General features: G+C 38.5%; 1 protein-coding gene across 1 annotated transcript in view; it reads left to right on the top strand.

Moving 5' to 3' along the window:
• The window catches only part of LOC121912129 (contactin-associated protein-like 4), a 71,938-nt gene extending 63,113 nt beyond the window's left edge, over positions 1-8,825 (top strand). Inside the window, exons 20-24 of the mRNA XM_042434214.1 lie at positions 601-734; positions 1,429-1,516; positions 3,644-3,859; positions 5,865-5,936; positions 7,974-8,825. Coding sequence (XP_042290148.1) covers positions 601-734; positions 1,429-1,516; positions 3,644-3,859; positions 5,865-5,936; positions 7,974-8,170 — 707 coding nt within the window. The 3' untranslated portion in view covers positions 8,171-8,825. The remainder of the gene's footprint in view (positions 1-600; positions 735-1,428; positions 1,517-3,643; positions 3,860-5,864; positions 5,937-7,973) is intronic.
• The last annotated feature ends 12,726 nt before the right edge of the window (positions 8,826-21,551 follow it).

The following is a 21,551-nucleotide window of genomic DNA, read 5'->3' on the forward strand; positions in this document are numbered from 1 at the left end:
ATGTGAAAATCATATAAATTAACATGATTCTGTATACTTTTATTGACAGGACTTGGCCCTAATTCCCCAAATATTGAATTCTCTTTGGTTAATTATTAAGCAGCTGTTGCCCTGGAACGTCCACATCTCTCTTGAAGTAATATTCTCTAAAATAAAATTTATATTAAAGCAAGACGACACGGATGAGGACAGATTTAGCAAAGTGGTTCAGTTTTTCCTACAGTTTGGGTGGTTTTTTAGCAATTAATGAAACTTAAATGTTTATTATATTATTTTAGAAGTTGAAATCTTGAATATTGAAAGTGTTTGTTTAAATTAAGAATGAGAAATGCTCAATGATATTGTTCATAATTCTTAAAAACACTGCTGTGTGTCTGTATAACTCCAGTTTATATATTTATTACTGATCACAAAAACATTGTTTCTTTATTTATGTATGGGCCATAATACAAAGATAATACAAGACACATTTTCCTAAATAATAAGATGTTGCTCTTGAGAAATATACATGCTTTATAAGTTACTTGTGATGTCTTTTTTTGTGTGTTTGTAAGGGATATACTAGTGAATTGTTTTGTTGATTTGTGTGTGTGTGTACAGACAAGCTGGAGGTGAGGTACAGACTGGATAGCAGCAAGGATGTAGAGATCCTGAGCAGCAAAGTGAGAAACCTCGCCAACGGACAGCTACATACTGTTACTATCAGCAGACTAGCAGATGCTGTTTCTATGCAGGTAAAACACACACACAACAGGCTACAATCGTCTCCACAGTCAGCACTAAACCCCGAGTCAGCCTGTTGTTCACAGCAGAGTTTCTGTCAGCCATCACTGGGGGAAACTATGAGAAGGCTGCAGCGAAACACTCACAGATAATAAAGCCTGAGCTGCACTCAAACAATGGACACAAACATGTGGTTGGTAGCTCAGAAACAGCTCTTAAAGTGCTTTTTCTAATACATACAAGACAGGACGTTCTCTGCGGGCTCTAAGATAATGTAGAACATTGTGGCACCTGATTCAAAGTCATAATCTTTGCTTTATCATAATGTGGTACATCCTGTCCTGATGATACACAACTTTCAACTGTGTTTCCAAGTAACAAAATCACAGTTGAAACTCTCCATCTGACTTCATGGCTTTCGAAAATCAAATTTTAGAGCTGAAGGCACTGTAACAACCAAATACGGGGAAATGTTTCATTCTCATCCTAGCTCCCGGTAGTACGATAGAATTTCCTCAACTTAATCCATTGTCCTATAATCTTGCATTAATGTGCTAAAAACTGTGTGTTGACTGGTTGGCACCAAGTTGTAATATCATTCATTGGACGTATAATCAATTGACTGTTGAATCAGTTGTGCTGTTGAGGTGTTTTTTTTTTTTTTCTAAAACTAATCTTAAAGTGAAATCTTTCATTTTCTTTCAGATTGACCAGAACGCCAGAGAAGACTTCAATCTGACATCTGATGTGGAATTCAATGCCATCAAATCGCTGGTTCTTGGCAGAGTGAGTGGTGAGTGAGACAGCAACAAAAACCCAGACGAGGCCTTTTCAGGCTGCAGAGCACTCAGACAGACTGATTTCAGAGATGTTTTTGCCTCATCAGACAATGAGGTATTCAAAACTTTCATCATGATGGTTGAATCCCTGGAACAGCTGTTATTTTGATAGGTTTGGATTGGTGGTACACTCCTCTTATACAACACACACACTTCAACAGCATCGATAAAAATAAGCCGAGGTTAACTCAACAGCTAGCTTGCACCCATAGTGAGGGCACAAATACAACTTTTAACCTGATGATGACACCAAATATAACATCACCAAAGTTGTTGCAATTCATCCAGAGATGGACATGAATGTGTGCACCAAATTTCACGGCAATTCATCCAGTAGTTGTTGAGACATTTTACTCAAAACCACAAATGTGAATTTCATGGAGGCACTAGAGAAAATGTTAGGGGATCACCATGAATATCTGTATGAAATGTAATGTAATGGAAATCCATCCAGTAGTTGTTGATATACTTTTGTCTGGACCAAAGTGAGTAACAGACCAGCATTGCCGTTGTTCATTAGGCTTCTGTCATTTTGGCTTCCATCTGCCCACCAGTGTAGCTTTATGGTCGTATTCAGACCAGATCAGGCAGTGCGGCCCACCTCTGCAGGGTCGAGCGGAGGTGTGTGGGTGTGTTTATTTGTGCTCTAGAACTTAACCGCTGTGAAACAATCAGAAAATGACGTTTTATTGATCTGATTCACCAGCTTTCTCGCTACCAGCGCTCCCTGTCTTTATTCATTCTCCAGCTCGCTCAACCACAGCTGCTCTCTCTCTCTTTCTCGTCTTTTTTAAAATGAGTTGGGAACTTTCTCACTTACTTTACTTTTAACTTTATCAAACAAAGAGTAACGTCTTTTTACTCCCTCACAGCAGAGTTTAGATCTTCAGCTGTGATTGGCCACAGCAGCCTTCAGCCACAGTGACGTCAGGTTGCATTTCTCCAAAAGTTAGCTGGCCAAAACGCCCGCAGCCGAAACACACTACCTCTATTCAAATGAATGAGAGAACTGGCGTTTTCACCGCACAACTTGATGTGGTCTGAATACAGCCGTAGACTTCCTGTTGCAACTCCTTTTTTACCTGGTATTCGAGTCCACACTGTCTTTCACTTACAGTCAGGCTTTTAGGCCTCTGTGTGGTTTTAAAACCATATTTCACAACTTCTTTGCAGCTACTGCAGGATTTCATACAGCACATAACAACAGTGCTTTTGATGCAAGTAGAGAAAACAAAGTTTCCTTATTACCACAACAAGAAGGTTTTTTTCTTTCTTGTTTGCTTCTGCACTGTGTTTGTATACTTTGTGTGAAGTTGTAGCATCATTGAGGATGTTCTTTTGGGAGATTGTAGGTGTTTCAATAATGTCAGTGATTGTTTCGCCTCATAATTATTGCATTTTCTTTGGTCCAATAACATGGCACCTCTTGGGTATGACATGTACATTGCAGTATTATTTGTTCTGGAAAGCTGCAACAGTCCAGTACGGTGCTCTCATTCTTTCATAGAGATTTATCGCAGTGTTGAACAATTTTGTTTTTGTCTCTGATTCTCCCTGACCTAAAACATTTGAAGACAGGAGGAGAAAAAGCAGTTACTGATCATTTGGTCTAATTAGATACGTTTTAACCACACAGTCGTCCTGTACAGTTTAACCTCTTATCATAGAAGACTATTCTACCAAAATACCTCAAAACACTTTTTCTTTTTTGTCTACCTGGTGTGCCTGTTAAATAGATTAGACATGTAACAGAGACATGGCAGCTCTATAATTTACTTTGTCATGACCTAGTTAAGTTCTTTTTGAATGGCGCCTTCAGAGACAAACTAAGAAATTGGTTGTTAATAAGATGAGAGACTGTGAGACTTTCCTGACGCAGGTGTAGCACTGCCACTGCAAACACACTACACAAAGTTATGCTAGTCCTTATAGCATACTTTGATTTAACTATTTGACTATGGGTTTCATGTGACGCATGTTACAGTATATCCAGGGAAAGTCTGTGATTGTTTATCCATTGAAAATCCCAAGATTTTAAGGCCTGTTACTAAACCGTGCCCTGTTTCTCTCTTTCTCTCCAGACTCTGGTGAGTTGGATCCAGAGATGACTCGGCTTGCCACTTTAGGTTTCACAGGCTGCCTGTCTGCCGTCCTCTTTAACTCCATCAGCCCTCTGAAAGCTGCTCTGCTCCACTCAGACACCAGCCCAGTTATCATCACCGGTCCACTGGTTCAGTCCGACTGTGGCTCCACTTCAGCCAATCCCTACGCAGCAGAAACCACAGACCACTTATCAGGTCAGAAGGAACTTTTGTTGTTTCTTTGTTGTTAATGACATTTTGACTCGTCACAGTAGGAAAAGTACAGGTGTTATGAATACTGTTAACGATGGCTCTGTTACACTAAACAGAATTCAGCCATCTTTGTTTTAATTATTTACACTTGTACTCTTCTTACTGTGATACGTCCAAATGTGTTTTGTGAAAAAAGCTTATCAAAACAAGACAGAGTGACTATAGACAGTCTGGGTGATTATAGTAATCATCACTCATTCATGACCCACTATATGAAACAAATGAAGAAAAAAAACTTGCTGACTTCAGTTTTAGCTGTACTTTTGTAAGCCTCAGCCTTCTCCCTAATTTTTTCCCTTTTTTTGAGTAAATACATGTCTTCTACTGCATGTTATATGGAAAACTATCCATTGTTAGAAGGACCACACTGGCTTTTTTGCATGTGTAGCCCATTAGCTTAATTGGCGTCATCGCAAATGCAACACTTTTCGTTTGCAAACCCTCAAATCTGAAGCGACCTGTGCAATTTTGGGCTGACTGAGACGAAAGCTGACAATCTTGAGAGAAATGTAGTGAAATCTTTCTCTCCAAAACGGTGGTCCTAGATGAGCGTGAGACATGTCCACCGACGACCAATGTGGAGCTTTGGCGAGCAAAGACAGCCTGAGGCAAACTCTGACAGAGACAGAAATTTAAGACTGAATTCTCATTATGTGACTGCTGCAACGACCCACGTCTACAAACAAACCAATCAGAATACACACAGAATACTCTGGCCAGCATGACGTTATATAAGTCCAGTTTTTTAATATAAAGTTTAGGGGAAAGACACCTTAATACTGTACGTCCATGCCACACAAAAACCAAGATGCTGGAGGTGAAATTAACTGTGACTGAAAGCACAGATGGAGGACAAGCTGCTGATGCGCCTCTGCTTTCATTGCTTTCATCTACTGCTTGTATTTACATCGTAGCGCCACAGCTCACCATGCATTCAGTGCACAATGTGACAGCCTCGAACTTATATCGACACAGATTGTGACCATGATTTTTATTATTGGCGTCTCGCACTGTGTGACTTGCAATAACCTTACACAATCATTGTTGTTGCACAGCCTAAAGGCGCCTTTAAACAAGCAGCGGTGTGCCTTACACAAAAAAAATAAAGATGTTGTGTGAATCCACTATGATGTATTACCCAGGTCAGGCAAGTTTCAGCCCATTGTCTCAGCCCATTGATTTTCACTGTGGACAGAAATCATAGAAAACAATAGCTCCTTGGATGATAGGAGATCAATCTAAAACTTATGTTATCCTTTGGAGAATGCTTGACAATGATGTAAAATATACAGATTTGTACTTGATGGGATAAAAGCTCAGAAAGCCATCAATGCAGTCCTTCATAGAGGCAGAACAGCTTAAGGAAGGGGTTGTTTGTTTGGTTTTTGATATAATAGGTGAGATGGTGGCTAGAAACTAGCAAATCCAAACTGCAGCCTTCAAAAATCTGTGGTTGACCTCAAAAACACTATACGCCCATGGTGAAGGTGTACGACTAACGCAGCCACTTTCTCAAGGAATTAATAAATATTATTGAGGCTATTGTAAGTGATACTGTCCATCTTTCTGTGTGGGTGCTACCTCTAAAGCTTTATGATGGGACCTTTGAGGCAATTAGCTCAGATCTGGGAGGAAAGTTTTCTTTCTTGTCACTCACACAGAGAATACACCTTTCTGCTCCGACTGACAATACTAATATATATGATTCCTGTTTCTCCTCGACATATATCTCTGTCGAGCATCTCTCTTCAGTAGCTCCATTTCTATTTTTTTCATGGCACTAATGACTTTCTCCCTCCTCTACTTTTTCTCCTCATCTGTTCAACTTCATTTTCTCGTCACACTTGTATTCCCCTGTGATTCCGCTTCTCTTCTCTCTCTCCTGTCTCCCCTCATTTCTATTTTCTCTCTTTCTCTCTACGGTCTGTTTCTTCTGTCTGTGCTGCAGGCCAGTCTGGATCAGTGGGAACAGGTCAGCCTCTAGTCAATGCCATCAGGAGTGACTCAGCTCTAATTGGAGGTACGGTAACCGCAACTTGTTTCACTGTCACACCGTCAGTCTCGTCAATCATGAGACAGAAACTGTTTGCAAAACAAGCAGGGATGATGAGGATGATTTGATGTACAAAGGCTCCGATAAGACTCAGTTTGCAAATTGCGATCCAACCAGATCTGTTTGAAAATTTGGATAATTTTATTTTCTTTGATACCTGTCAATGTCTAAACCTCAGTAAAGAAAATTGATGATGAAAAGATGTTCACGACTGAAGATTTATGTTGCACAACTGCAAAATATTTGGCTTTCTGTGTTTTGTGAAGATCTTCACTTAAAGAATCTTTGTTTTGAAATACTAATTGGTTGATAGGTAGTGTCATTTTTAATGAAATCTGCATGCTGTGTAACAGTTTGAAATGAAAGCCCTGAGTTGTCCCTCAAACAACATGACTGTGTCTGAGTACACAAAGGAAACCGCAACTAATTAGAATTTATTTCCAAGTACAATGACTGTTTTTTTTTTTTTTTTTTCCTGACATTGGTGCAGAGACCTTCTAATAGCTGAAATTGCCTGAGGAGCTTGTGGAAAATGAGCGGACTGCACAACTAATGATGGAGTCAGAGCACTCCGGTCTTTTCTCGCTGCTTGTTAGGCCACTGACCGCTTGCTTTTTAAATGTAACTTTTATTTTCTACGCTATAGCTACTAAAGGAGACATTTGTAATGTTTGTCTTTAGATCTAATCTGTCCAGCTATAAAACAAGTCCAACTAAAATATCAAAGTTAAAATTCAAAAGCAGTGATTTTTCAAACTATGTACATCTTTAATGTGTTACCAATTTTAACACAATACATGCAAACAATACATTATGTTGACATGACCTCCACTGTATATGGGGTGAATATTTGTTTTGCAGACATTGTGCTCTGAGATTCAACATGCAATGCAAAGCCAAAATTCATCTGGCTTTACTCACACACACATTTTGTTGTTTTTCCAGTCTGCATTTATTAGCCACCAGCAGCCGACGGATGTGTTCCCTTGAATGACATTTTGACATGTCTTGAACTTTTACATTGCCTGATGGGAATTTCAAACTTTTGCTTTATGACACCGTGCACTTTCTGGTTGAAACTTTATTTAAGTACGGGGTTAAAATGAGTGAAGCTAAAAAAAAATTTTTAAAAAAGTAACCTTGGAGGAAAACCTACTGCCATCTGTGTGAGAGGACTTGTTTTCCAGCACTAAATTGACCCCAAACTGAAGCCAAAGCTACAGAGGAAGAGCTTAAAAACAACATTGGTTCAACATTGGTCCACATCATGACACTCGACAGACTTTTGTAAAGAAGAGTTGGGGGGAAATTTTAATGTCGAGATAAGTAAAGCTGATACAGACTTTTCTGCACAGGTTGTAATTACTGCCAACAGTGCATCTGATAAATACTGACTTATGCAATTAACTCCTTTGTGTTTGTTTTCAATTTAAATCATAATGAGTCCACCGTGATTCAAATTTGGAAAACAATAAAAGATGGAAAGTCCGTAGAGAGGTCATTAGTTTTACAGTAATAAATCTACATTGTAATATTTGTTTTATTGGCCCGTACTTGCTCTTTAAAGATCCCCTCCGCTCATTTTAAAACATATAAAAATCCTCTGCTTGAAATAATAAATTGTGTTTGACATGTTTTGCCCACAAAAAAATCCTTAAAAATGGCATCAACTGCTTCTCCCTCATTGAAAAGTCCAGAATCTATGAATATGCAAATATGTTTCATTTAAAAAGTTCTTAAAAAATTATACAAGATGTCTCCTACTTCTCTGAAAAGTCCGTTCTCAGTGTTTGTGCACTGGAGGCTTCAAGTTTCCACATCACGCTTGTGTAAATTGAATTCCGGCCCTCGATTGGCTCCAAAGTAGTTGTGATGTCACAAATCCTGCTCGTAGGTACACGTCTTAAACTCAGATTTAAGGAGAGCGCAGAGGAACTTTCCCTCTTTGAAAACTTCTTCTATTGTCAAACTCTGAAGTGACATTTCCATTTCTCTCATTTGCAGGTGTGATAGCCGTGGTGATCTTTGTGACCGTGTCAGCGTTAGCCGTAACGGGCCGCTTCCTCTACAGGAGGAAAGGGACGTGTCAGAGCCAGGAGGTAAAAACAGTAAAACCCGAAGACAGCCCAGAGCTGCCGTTCAGCAGCCAGACCAACTCACGCAATGGTCCCAGTGAGAACCAGAAGGAATATTTTATTTAGGCGAAGGTTCGACCCGCTGCTGACCCGGCAGTTTCCGATCCGAGGAGACGGACACAGACAGAGATGCCTTGTCAAGCCTCAGTGCTTTACACTACAAACTGAGACCCAACAGTGGCTCAACAAGACAGGACGGCACAAACAGAACTATACACACATTTTCTGTCTTTTTTTGTTTTGTTAAGTTTGATTTTTGCTTCTGTGGTTGTATTTTTGTATAAGACTTGTATAAAGATGCATAAGAACAAAGTGTTGAATTTACAATGCGTCAATACTGTCTGTGGATCAATTGTAAATATCTAATGATGTAAATCTTAAAAGTATGACTTTATATCAATCTGTATTTCTCTGTCCTATTGAAATGTATTTTCCATGAAATTGCTGGTATGAAAGTTAAAACATCTGAGGGTCTGGTATGATTTAAATGCATTTTCCGACAAGGATAATCTTTTTCTTTTTTTTTTGTTTTGTTTTGAGTGAATGAACCAATTTTATTCATGTCAGGAGCTGTTGGGACGCTGCAAATAGGCTCAATTTCCAGTTTGTTTTTATGTTTTCCTTTTGACTCTTTGCACCTGTGTGAACTGTGGGAAAAGCAAAAAATGTATCCGTTCACATTGAACATTTCTCATTTTTCTCAGCCACCTTTGCATTTTATTCATTTCACCTCTCTTTCTTTATATTACTCTATATTTATTTTCCTGTTATCTTTTCGTTTATATTTATTTTCTTTATTTCTTTTTTCCTGAAAAGGACACGGTAACTGCGCACCACAAAACAATTCAAGCCTTTGTGTCCACACCCTCATTCCAACTAAAACATTAAATTTGTAAACACTGACCGTTGCTTGTCTGAAAGGCAGATTGAGCTGATGGAGAGCTGTGGACTTGATGGGAAACGGTCATCTATACTCATTTAAATACTAAATAGAATATTATTCAGTGGGGCAAACCAGACAAAGAGACAAGAGGAGGTGGATCAACCTGCTGTGTCTCTCTGCTAACCAGAGGTCTGAAGTTTAATAGTAATTCTGAAAAACTCTAAATTGCATACATGTATTTCCACTTTTAAAAAAAAAAAAAAAAAACTATTATTATTTTTCATCTCTTGGTTGTTCATGTCAAAATTGCTGTTGCAAAAGTTTAATATGATGCCAGAAAAATGCACAAAATTGTCTCTGCAGAGGCACTTTTCATAGAGATTTAAAAGCATTCATAAAAATTCATCCAAAACGTATTTTTCCAGAAAATTTCCATCAGTGAGCCTGTGGTCTTATGAAGTATTATGTGCTTTTGTTTTGTTGCTGTTTTAGGTTTTATTTGTAAAACTGCATTAGCTGGCTTCAGTAAGGAAACACTCATGATCCCAAATATCAATTAATTGCAATATTAATAATTAAAATTTCTGATTAAAACATGGATTTTGCGATCTGACCCCGAGCATGTTCACATGACAATCTCATGTTTAGATCACATGATAATATTATTAAACACATATTTGTTGCACTGTGTAAACGAAAGCGTATTAAATCACATCTGGATTTTACCCAGATATCAAACACTTAAAATGACAAATAAGGGCAAAGACCTGTAATAACATCAGCATCAGTCTGGTGGTATGTTATGATAAAGCACCGTCATCTTTCAAACTAACAAACACACAGACTGAGGACTTTGAAGCAGCTTTATACGATGTGAACTGTTTACTGAATGTCACATTAAATTGTTTTGAGGAATGAATTTCTCGTTTTTGGGTGACAGAGGTTTGGTTTCTCTTCTGGCAGTTAATCGCTTTTGAACTTAAACAACATGATGACATTTACAGTACTGGAGAATAATTGTGATGTCAGTGAGTGCGAGTGACCTGCTGTAAGATTTTAATCTGTACAGATATTTTAGTAACAAACAAAAAGCTCTGTTCAGTGAAAATAAAAGCATCAACGCTTTTTTCTGAGGCGGGTTTATCTTTGTCGTCAGCTGAATAACAATCTTGCAATTTTAATGGACTATTAACTTGATTGATTATACCATATACTCCGAGTCTTGTGAAATAGTACAAAGTAGAGCCGAATCACTGAACAAGAGATTCTGAGCTCGATCAATAAACACCTTTTAACAGCTGCAAAAGACAACATCATTGAGGCTTAGAAACCTGAATCAGTTATTTCTCTGTTAAATGAGGCAGAAACTACACGCATTTACATCTGTGAATGTTTTGGCCCTTTAAAAGTTGCTGTTGGTTGGGTCTTTTCTTCACCTTGTGACATTTCTGATGGCTATTAATATGCATCTGTCTGCAGAGTGGAGATAAACTTCACCGCCTGCTGCTTAGTGAAGCATTCAGGTGCTGGAGATGTCAAGCTAATTCTTGTCAAAGACCCACTGAGCTTCTCTCCAAGCAGGAGCGATAACACCCAGACACAGTTTTGCTATGTGATGGAGGCCTCCTACCGCCTGCTGTCCGCCCCCTTTAACACACACACACACACACACACACACACATATAAGAATAATGATACATGGAATTTGTTCCACACTTCATAGTCAAACTCAAAGTGCTATATATGTATATATATATATACATGCTGCAGCACCAAGAGGGGAAAACAATTCAGATCAAGTCATGATCATCATCTCAGTTATTAGAAGTGAAGACAATTATACGAGTATTATGTTCTTCCAACAAAACCTGGATTTTTTGACAATGTGTTGCCACAAATTAGATTATTAGAATTAGATTACAATCATAAAGCCGACATGAAAAATGTGAGCTTCATTTATTTTGAGAAATTGCAGTAATTTTAAGGCAATAAAAGAAGTACGCACGGGTTCCCTAAGGGGCAGTGGTGAAAAAACAGGCACTACTACTACTACATAGAGGTCTGAGAAACAGTCACATGACATTTCTGTACACCGACAGTTCCCACACTCGGCCCCCGAAGAAGGATGAGGTGTCACATTTGTAATAATAAATAGATATTGATGAGAGCAATCACAAACTGTAAACAGTGTAAGACGGTGACGCTACAGTTTGTTAGTCTGGTAGTGCGATAATGTGCTAAAATGGTGAAGTGCAGAAGTGTTTCTATCGGCCGAATGAGCACATCTGCCCAGTCAAAGCTGAACAAAGGTCAACTCTGACCTGTGAATCACGCCAAAAGATGAAACGCACGCTTGAATTCAACTGTCGGACGGGAATATTCAAAAACAGAAACACAATTTGACCGCACCTTAAGGGTTTTTGTTCAGGTTCAGGCTGGGTTTTCTTTTGCATACTGCCAGTTTATGTTTAGTTTTTGGGGTAAAATATGATCTAAATATTACTAGTAAACATTTAATGTAACCATATGTAGGTTATTGGTTATTTATGAGATATATAAAGAGTAAAATATGTGAGAGAACTTTTGATCTTCTGCATTTCTGTTCTGGATTTTGCCTTTCGGTGAAGGTTTTGTGTGATTCTGCTTGTTGGCATCAACAACTGCTTCATAAAACAATACCGACTCACGGCTTTGCTGTGATGTCAGTTAGTTTTGTTTGATTTAGCAGTGCTTGCTGGTTAATTGTTTGTATTGTATTGTTGACTGTTTTAGGATTTGCTTTATCAGTGGGGAGAGATTTAAAGTTTTTCTGCATGTGTGTGTGATGGTTGAATCTTGACGGGAGCTACATTAATATTACCAAAGTTTTGTTTTATGATGAACAAGTCAGTTCATAATTTACATTATGCCTGATGATGGTAAGGCTGTGTAGCTACTGTATGTCTGTACGAGAGAGAGAGAGAGAGAGAGAGAGAGAGAGAGAGAGAGAGAGAGAGAGAGAGAGAGTTTATTTTGACATTAAAATATTGGCTTTGGATCAGGTTCAAGCCTGAATGAGCCAGAATAGATCAGACTTGGATGGAAATTTGAGGACCGTGATGTTCTGAGGGTTTAGGGTTCATCTCACTCAAAGGTCACAACAGAGTGGCACTTGAGTTATGTAACCAGAGGGAAACAGGGAGTCACATTGGCCTAAAGGGGGGGGGGGGCATTGGAACATCTTGTTAAAGCACAGACATGTCCTGGTTAAATAAAGATTTAGAAAAGGGCACTTAGATGGCAGCAATGCTCCTTTAAAAAGTTTGTTGACTTGTTCTCAACCCGCTACCAAACCATTACTTACTTTTACCTTCTGCTTAATCAACGCAGATGTCAAGCTTCAAATAAAAACAAAATATGTGCATTTAATAAAGAAGTAATGAACAGAAAAGGACAGGAGAGGTTTTGTGTTCTCCTTCAAACACTATACGACCTGGATAATTAACAGCCGCCCGCTATCTGATTAGAGATCTCGTGGGACTGCAGGACCACAAACAGAAACAGCTCCATAAAAAGCACCTGAATATAAATGACAGCATAGACCTCTGGCTCTGCATCGCCTGTACATCCATCATAATCATGCAGGGAAATGCATCCAGAATATGAATGTGACATTTATTGATGTTAAAAGACTTCTCAGCCGTACACCGCCGCTGGCTAAGTCACAGTCAAGATCCTGCTGTCCGAGGTGTCAGCTGGCCAGCGCTGTTAAAAAGCCCTGCTGACAGCATGCGGACCGCCTCTGTTTGCACACTGACAGTGCAGTCGTCAGGGGTCAGCAGCACGCGGGCCAGAGGTTGGACCGCTCAAGCGAAACACCCCGCCACGTCAAATTTGGCTCAAGGCAACATTTTGTTTTGTTTTTTTTTATTATTATCATTATTTTGTTTTGCTGCGGTTGTCGATGGGGAAAGAGACAGCGGTAGCATGAATCACCACAGGACACCAGCATCACAGGAACAGTCGCTTGTTTCTACAGTTTCAGCTGTCATCCCTCAGTGCTTTATTTTTTTCTACAACTTTATTCAAAGCAAGAGAGCGACACTGTGATGGGTACCCACCTACAACATGCCAGAGTGCACAGTGTGGCAGTCAGCCCACCATCCCTCCTCCTCTTTCCTCTCATCTCACTTCCTCCATACGGTGTTTGCAGCACAGCAGCGATGGGACCAATCATACCTGGCACACAGTTTACTCTTATTAAATAATGATAGCAATAGCACTGTTATGTGGTCTCAGCACTTTAGCAAATAACTGAGGAGCAAAATAATTTTGCTGTTGGATTCTGTAGCTGATAAAGCCATCATTATTTTTTTCCATCTCTCAGCAACATCTCACAAATTAAATAAAATCCCAAATGTAGGTAACATATATGAATGGGCCCAAAAAAAAAACTTTTATTATTGCTATTGATTGATTGATTTATGTTCCTTTATTTAGTTTCTAGATTCTTGTAAGTGTAGTTAAAGGCTATGGATACTTACAAGTATTACGTAAGACCTCTGTTGTTGTCCAAAAACTATTAAAAACATGTCATTGAGCCCCACAGTTATACTGGGTGACATGTTCCTTCGTCACAAAGAGTTTAGGCACGTTTGTTTGTTTAGAAATGGCTCCAAAGACTAATAAGAGTGATCACGTTTTCAGTCTCCAGAGAGTAGTTCTGTGTAAGGCAGACGCCACTGCCACATTATACATTGTAAATTTCTCGAAGAACATCAATTGACACGTTTTTCAATACTTAAGATATATAAAGGTTTTAGATACACACACAAGACTTGTAAATAGATCAATTGTTGGTTTGGCTCTGCACATGAGATTGTTGATAATAAGAAAAATATAGAAAATGGCCAGTCTGCATTGTGCAGCTCAACCAAATTGAGAGCACTCATGCAACTCAAAAGCAATCCTGCAAGAAAATCTCAAACACCCAATTGCACAGATGTTTGTGAGGTTTGATTTCAGGTTAATTCACATCAGTTTGTGTCCTTTCTCACTTGGCTTTCTCACATGTTTTTCAAGCAGATCTTAAAATGAGTGTACTTATGTAGAGTTAATTTAAAAAAGGCCTCTCTGAAAAACCAAAGTGGTTTAAACATTTCCAAACTGCCACAAGTCTGCAGGGAATATTTATGAGATTAATGCAGTTTCACTTAAAACACTGGGTTCTTAGCTGCTTAAAACTCCTTAATTGAGATAATCGTGAGCAAGTCTGTGATGGAGGGAGAACACACCCAGGGGATGCTGGGTAATCTGCAACACCATAATAACAATTCTAGAGGACGACTTTTGATAACAAACTCTCTGGAGATCAGATGAAGTCCATCTCTTTTGTGTTTACTGTTTCCATCCACAAAGTTGGATTTACAGTCTCTCATCAGTGTCCACACAAAGATAAGTTTCACTTTATTTCTCTCTTCTTGGAGTATTTTTCTACCATTTCCCTAAGTATTTACTAAAAGCATTATTAGTCTGAGGTCATGGAAATGCTTCTTGAGAGGTCGTATCAGCTGGAGGACTCTTGCTTACTACTCTACTGTAATGATGATGATCTGATAAGTTTTATTCAAATTTATAATATGTGGACCTGCTCTGTGCATAGAAGTAAATTTGGTGGTTGGTAGTTAAAATTCATGGAGGTTTAATGAATAACCATAACCCTAACCTTAGCTAGCTGAGGTAGTCTTACAAACTAGCCACACACTAATGACCCTCACCTGCCTCACCTGCTGACACACCTGACTTCCATCACCTAATGATCCAAATCCCTTAAATAAACCCCTCTGTCAGGGTGGACCTTCTTCATTAGAGTCTCATTCAACTGTCATCACAAAAAAATAGAGAAGGAGCTATTTTGATGTAAGAAAATCATAAAATGGATACAAAACCATGTTAACAAAAGCTCATGTGTTTTTTTTTCTGACTAAATTATCTGAGCAGCGTGTCATAACTAACCAGCCTGACCTTCAAAAACAATGAATACAAAGGCAGTGGTGAGTGAATTAAAGTCATCCAAAAATCAAGCGAGGAACCATAAAAATAGCCCCATTCAGCCATCTGCTCAGCTTTCACAGTTGCCACTAATCAGATTCAGACTATTAGATGAAACTTGATAATAATTGTTGCTCTCTTCTGTTTTATTTGACTGGCTACATATATCACATTATCATAAAACACAAGAAAATGATAAGATTTAATTAATCTATGGTTTAAAAGCTGCACTGACTGCATCAGTTCTGTAGTAGCAACATGTTGTAAAACTTAATTTAGTTCTGTTTTCACTTAAAGTAAATTCTATGTGGCTTTTTGACACTAAGAAAAGAGCAAACATATATACAAAGTGATCAAAATTAATCACAAATACAAAATATACTGTCAAAACACACACTAATGACCTTTTGTTCAATGAAATCTCACAAAGGGAGTGAATACTTATATAGGCAACTGTAAATGCTCCAGATTTTCAAACATGCTCAGTATGAATTACTCTAAAAACTGACTTTTATAATGTATTTATATAAATTTGCATAATGTATAATGAAGTCAAATTGCTCAGTATCTACACTTTACTCGGACTTGACTTTCAAATGTGATCTGAATGGGGATTTTCTCACTTACCATGTCCGTCTCTTTACGTTGTTCAGATTGAACTCTGTGGTCGGATTTACTGAAGATGTGACAGCGAGGTGCTAAGTAGGGGTTATTCTTCAGACATGCGGGGGTCATTTTCTGCACACTGCATAGATAATTCAGTGCAATGACTGGCAGCACCTCAAGGCTTTGAGCATGAAACTTTCATGGTTGAATCATCAGTGCAAAAGATGAACAACTGTTAGAAAGTGTTCAGTTTTAGTAGAGGCTTATAGACACATTAAAGTAATCAAAGATGTCAACTCCAAACTCACATGGTGGATTTTTGGTAAGGAACATCCAATCACCAAATTTTGGGTCTGTTTTGGATGAATTCAGCACCCGTGCATGGTGTTTTGTTCCCAACTGTCATGACAAAGTGTTTGCAGGTCCAATGCACGCCTCTGGCTGGCTTCTTTTCCATAGCAAAGGTGGCTCTGAGGCTCATGGGTATCATAGCATTTACAGCCATCTGTCATACCAAACTTGTAGTTATAATAATTAAAACTGATGGCCATGACAGAAGGCTGTATTGTTAAATTATTGTTCTTTTTCACACTTTTTCTCTGTTTATATTAATATTTTACTCAAAAGATAACCAAGAAGTTTGTTTTGAGTATCAAATAATCACCACATGTACACTTGAAAGATGCTTCTGAAAAGTTTGCGTCTTCCTGCAGGACGGTTGCTGTAGTCACATAAAACCTTTTTCGAGCCACTCCTACAACATACTCCACTTCTCTGCCATTCAACTATATGTTTCAAACACCCCTCCTTAACCTGTCATGGTGCTGAATCACCTCCATTTCTCACCTCTTACTACATGATTTTCACATTTTTAGATGTTAATTCTGTAAGACTAAATAAGACTAAACCCAGATCCCAGTCTGTGCATAATTTACAGATCATAAACCATCTTGTGCAGCGTTGCATTGTACCGCCATTACTCTGTCACACATAATCATTGCTCATAGTGCGTTTTACACATCACATTTGCAGCCATGTACATATTCATTAAACACAGATGGGGGGGGGGGGGGGGGTTCAGAATGACAGCCCTGCATGGAAACCAGCTCCAGCTCCATCACAATCACCACCCACACCGCGTTCCCACTCAGCATATAATCAGTTTTGCAGTGGTATCCATGATCAAATCACACCTCCCTATCCATATTTATAGCCATCCATGAGCCAAGCAGGCCGTGTGCTAAAGGTCCTCTCCTCTTCTGTGTAATTATTCAGTCTCAGTTGCTGTAATACATCAGTAATGCTGTTTATGGCTCAAGGTCAGAGCCGAGTGTCCAGAGAGCAGAGGCAGTGATGGATTACTGTTTTCCAGAGCCTTGAACTCTGCAGGACAGTGACAGATTTCAGCAAATCAAGGAAAAGACCTCTAAGAGTCTTTATTGACACCTCAGAGTGCCTGGAGGAAAAATGACCTCTGAGTTTTCCTATGTGTGTTAAAAGGAAAACTTTGGTCTCCCTGCAACAGTCAACCTCCCTCATCTTTCATCTCCTCTGCTTCATCTAATGTGTTGTTGCTTGGCAGTAAACACATCTGCCTGTACTCAGCACTAATGCGTTTCCCTAGTGCCTCTCAATATTCACATATATAATCACAAAATTGTTTTACAGTCAAGGATATATTTTCTAAGTGGTCAGCACGTTCTGGCTCTGATCCATTAACTTCTTACTACTGATGGTTCACACTAGGTAAGATGGATCGGAAAGATTCCCATGTGAAGTGCTCGCGAGCGTTCACATCGTCTGACAACTCATGAAGGTTGTATGATAACTGAATTTGTTCACTGAGGGTTTAATATACTTTATACATCCACAAAATTACATTTATATCCATTAAATTTGGGTTTAATTACATTAAAAGACAGAGTTTGGCTGACATGAGGCATCCGTGTTTGCTTAATTTTCAGACACTTCATTAAGTGCCAAGTCGGATATATCAGAGCTTTCAGGAAAAATCTGTTTCCCGGTCATAATTATGACTTGGAGGGTCATATAAACACTATTTACACATCAGAAACTCATATTTATGGTAACTCCAATATGACATGAATGCAGCATTAGACCTCTGCTTAAAGATTCCTTCCAGACATATTTTAGGACATAAAAATCCTCTGCTTAATAAATACTGTCTGATATGTTTTTCCACAAAAATGTTAAAAATCCAGAACATATGAAAATGCAAATAGGTGTAATTTCAGAAGTTTAGCCACTGCATATAAGATATCTCCTACTTTACTGAAGAGTCCATTTTTCAGTGCACTGGAGGTTTCAGGTTTCCACATCACACTTGTGTAAATTGTATACTGGCCCTCGATTGGCTCTTAACTCGCTGTGATGTCACAAATCATCCTCGTAGAAGCATCTCTTTAACTCAGATTTAAGATGAGCACAGAGGAATTTGCCCCTTCAGGAAATGAATGTATAAAAACATCTTTCTAGGTTCAAACTCTGCACATTCATCATTCTGCACAGATCAAACATCCAACTGAAGTCACAATAAGAAAAACATATTTTTGACTGGAGGAAGTTGAAGTTAGGCGGAGCTGTGTCACCAAACGAACCAGGTCATATATTTGAATATATTGATTTTTATTGAAATGTGGTGATGTTTGTACATAACAACACATTTGATTATATATTTACTTTACGCTCAAACAAACTAATCAGGCAGTGACAAATATTCATCTCTGAGATCTAAATGTATCTTCCAATAGGAATTGTGTTATATAACAAAATGCTGCAGAGACACCAGAGCCAGCTGTAAATTACCGAAAGGTTTGCAGAGATAAGACTGTTCTCCTTCGAATGACGACAGACATTAACTGTCCAGTCAACTCGTGAGGCAGGCGGCCTGCAGCTCAACCAGCCAGCAGGTCCTCACATCTCTGAGAGCATGGGAGAAAATTTACAAATAGGCATTTTTTCACTTTTGGAAAAACTTAAAGTCACAATAGCACTCCTAGGATTAAATTTTTAACAGCTTTTAGCCTTAATACTTGTACCATTGCCACAAATTGGTGCGAAATGTATTCAGAGCTACCCCAAGTCCATACAAGTCAGCTGACTGACACAGTGTCCTTGATAAAACAGGCGGAGGAAGAACACTTCCAGTCATGTGTACTGTTCTTTATGACGTTGCACGAGTCCACAAGAACACAAGTATACACAAGAACACAGATTGTGAAAAGACTAGAGGCTGAGTTTGGCTTGTAGATGTCTGTGCTGTGCCCCTTTTATATATGTCTGCATATAGATCAAGAACATAAAGTTGTTGTAATGTCTCACTCAACCTAAGTTACTTTGTTAAAGTTGGCTGAGCTCAGCATCAACTACACTGTGTTGAAATTTAATACTATATGTGAGATGTGAACTTGCCTTCTGGTTAAGAGCTTCGATTAATTTCACACCTGTTATTTCATCCGCCTTGTTTTGGAAAGTGAAAACATCTCATCCGTGGTTGTTACACTTTGTGTTGACCCTCATCATTTGCATCATTTCATCTGTGATTCTTGCTTGTGTTTTATTTCCTCGCATCTAAATAATAAACCTTTCCACCTCATTAGTTAGGTAAATCCCTTTGGATGAACAATGAGAAGAAAACTCTTTGTTTTTTGCTTGAGGCTTTTTTTTGTTTTTTTTATTCATTCACAGTTCAGCCTGAAAACTGTACAATGAATGAATTACTCCAACAACCAGCATCTCACATATTTTCCAGACTTTGCTGCGGCTTGATTTTCTTTTAATTTCTTTTAATTTTTTTTTAATCCAATCTCCATGACTTTAACCAAGCACAACTCAGAGCTCCGCAGGGCTTCCTTAACATCAAGACAGCTTGATATGAACATAAAAGTGCTGCAGATCTGAGGCTGCAAATTTATCAGCGAACAGGTTCATTTTAAAACAAGACTTAGAGGTATGATGTAGGAAAGTCACACTCAGCAAAGATTTTACAGTTCTGCTGCATCAGATGAATTCTGCTGTTTTTAATGGCGTCTTTTGACGGGAAGCATTGTCTCTACATGACTTGACAAATATTGTGCACATATATACATACAATCCAGTATAAATTAATACCTTTTCCTCTTTTTGCTACCATATTGACACATTTCATATCCAGCAATAACACAATTTCCCACTAAATAAGTAAAATGAAAATGAAAACTATCATGTATATCCAACTCAGATTAGACAGACATCCTAATTAGTGGGAATTAATTAAAAAATGGCACCTTCAGCTACAACAAGATCTGAGTTAGTTCATCTGAGCATGATTTGGTTGTTTACTCTCATTCATCTCAGACTTTTCCATCATGATGAAAAGGTTATTTCACTACTTTGGAGAAAAAAGAGAAAAAAAAGAGCATTAGTTTCATTTTTAGCCCAAAATTAGTTCAGTCATGTTTGTTCATCAGTGTGTTAGGACTCTGGAGGAAAAAAGGATAAACAATAACCTCTGTTGGCTCAGTGAGCAAGTCAACACATTTTCAGATACCCACTGCTTTTGGCTGGAAAGACAAAAAATCCCCATAAAGCCATTTTCTCAGTTTCACACTGAACAGTTATTACTTCCACCAAAGAGGTAATGTTTTCAGTTCCCAGTTGTTTCTGTTTGTCTATTTGTTTGTTGGCACGATAGCTGGGAACTGAACAGATTTTAATTAAATTTGTTGGAAAGTTCAGCTACAGGTCAAGAAACAACAGATCTCAGCAGATTTTGTTTCGGTTCAGATTCAGGAATGTTTTTAAAAGATTTCTATGATGCATTTATGAACAGTGTCACATAAACTATTGGACTTATTGAAATGATAAAACATCAGGCACATGTGTTTATCATTAGTATGTGTGTTTTTATACAGATTGCAGATGCAAAATCTTCTTTAACAAACTCAGACAACTGTTAACGCCTGCAAGATGTAATGAGTGCTTTCTAGTTTCCTTTTGCCTTTGTTAGACAGTTGAGCTCAGAGGTGAACTGCAATTTTTTTCAGGTGTTATCATCCATTATAATGCATTCATTCACCACAAATTGTCGCTTTTACATTTCTGCTTGAGTACAGAAACTAGATAAAATGTGTTAATTAGTTCTTATAGGTGGATTTTTTTTAATTAAGAAAGAGCCAGGCTAGCTGCTTCCACCTGCTTTCAGTCTTTACACTAAGCTAAGCTAATCACCTCCCAGCTTCAGCTCCATACTTAGTGCACAGACATGAGAGTGGCATCAATCTTCTGATCAAACTCTCACAAATAAAGGGTATATGTTTCTTTATATCAATTGATTTGTATTATTTACTCACCCAACAACATACCAGACAAGCACTTATAAGTTTGAGTGGAGTACTCCTTTAAATAGAAAGTACCAGCGCCACTTAAATATGTTAAATTATCTCTCTACATCTAATTTATGCATGTCGTATGTTGTTTTTTTCCCCTAACATTTCTTTTTTTTTTCATTTTAATACAAATTTCTAGCTGAGAGAGATACATAAAGTCTGTAAGATGATATGAGATTAATTTCCTGACAGACTATCATTTCTCCTTTTCTTATTCTACAGCACAACATACAATATGTCTGAATAGTTCAGTGGTTCTGTTTTCCTGGTGAGGAAGAGGAGTACTGAATCACTACACTTCACGCAGTCATCAGTGTGATGTGATACTGACACACAAGCAGCTGTTCAGTCATCAGTGTTTAAAGTGTCCGGAGGTGTCTGAGTCTCTGAATCCCACTCAGCATTCAGTCCGTCGCGGCTTCCTGCTCCCTGGGGGCTGCTGACTGAGAGCTTCCGTCTTTGTCAAATCCACAGACACTGTCTGCATGCCGTAGCCCCATCCCAGAGGCTCATGGGTAATCTTCCGTCCATTGACTCAATG

This window comes from Thunnus maccoyii, chromosome 14 (genome assembly GCF_910596095.1).
Source record: "Thunnus maccoyii chromosome 14, fThuMac1.1, whole genome shotgun sequence".
NCBI classification, from domain to species: Eukaryota; Metazoa; Chordata; class Actinopteri; order Scombriformes; family Scombridae; genus Thunnus; species Thunnus maccoyii.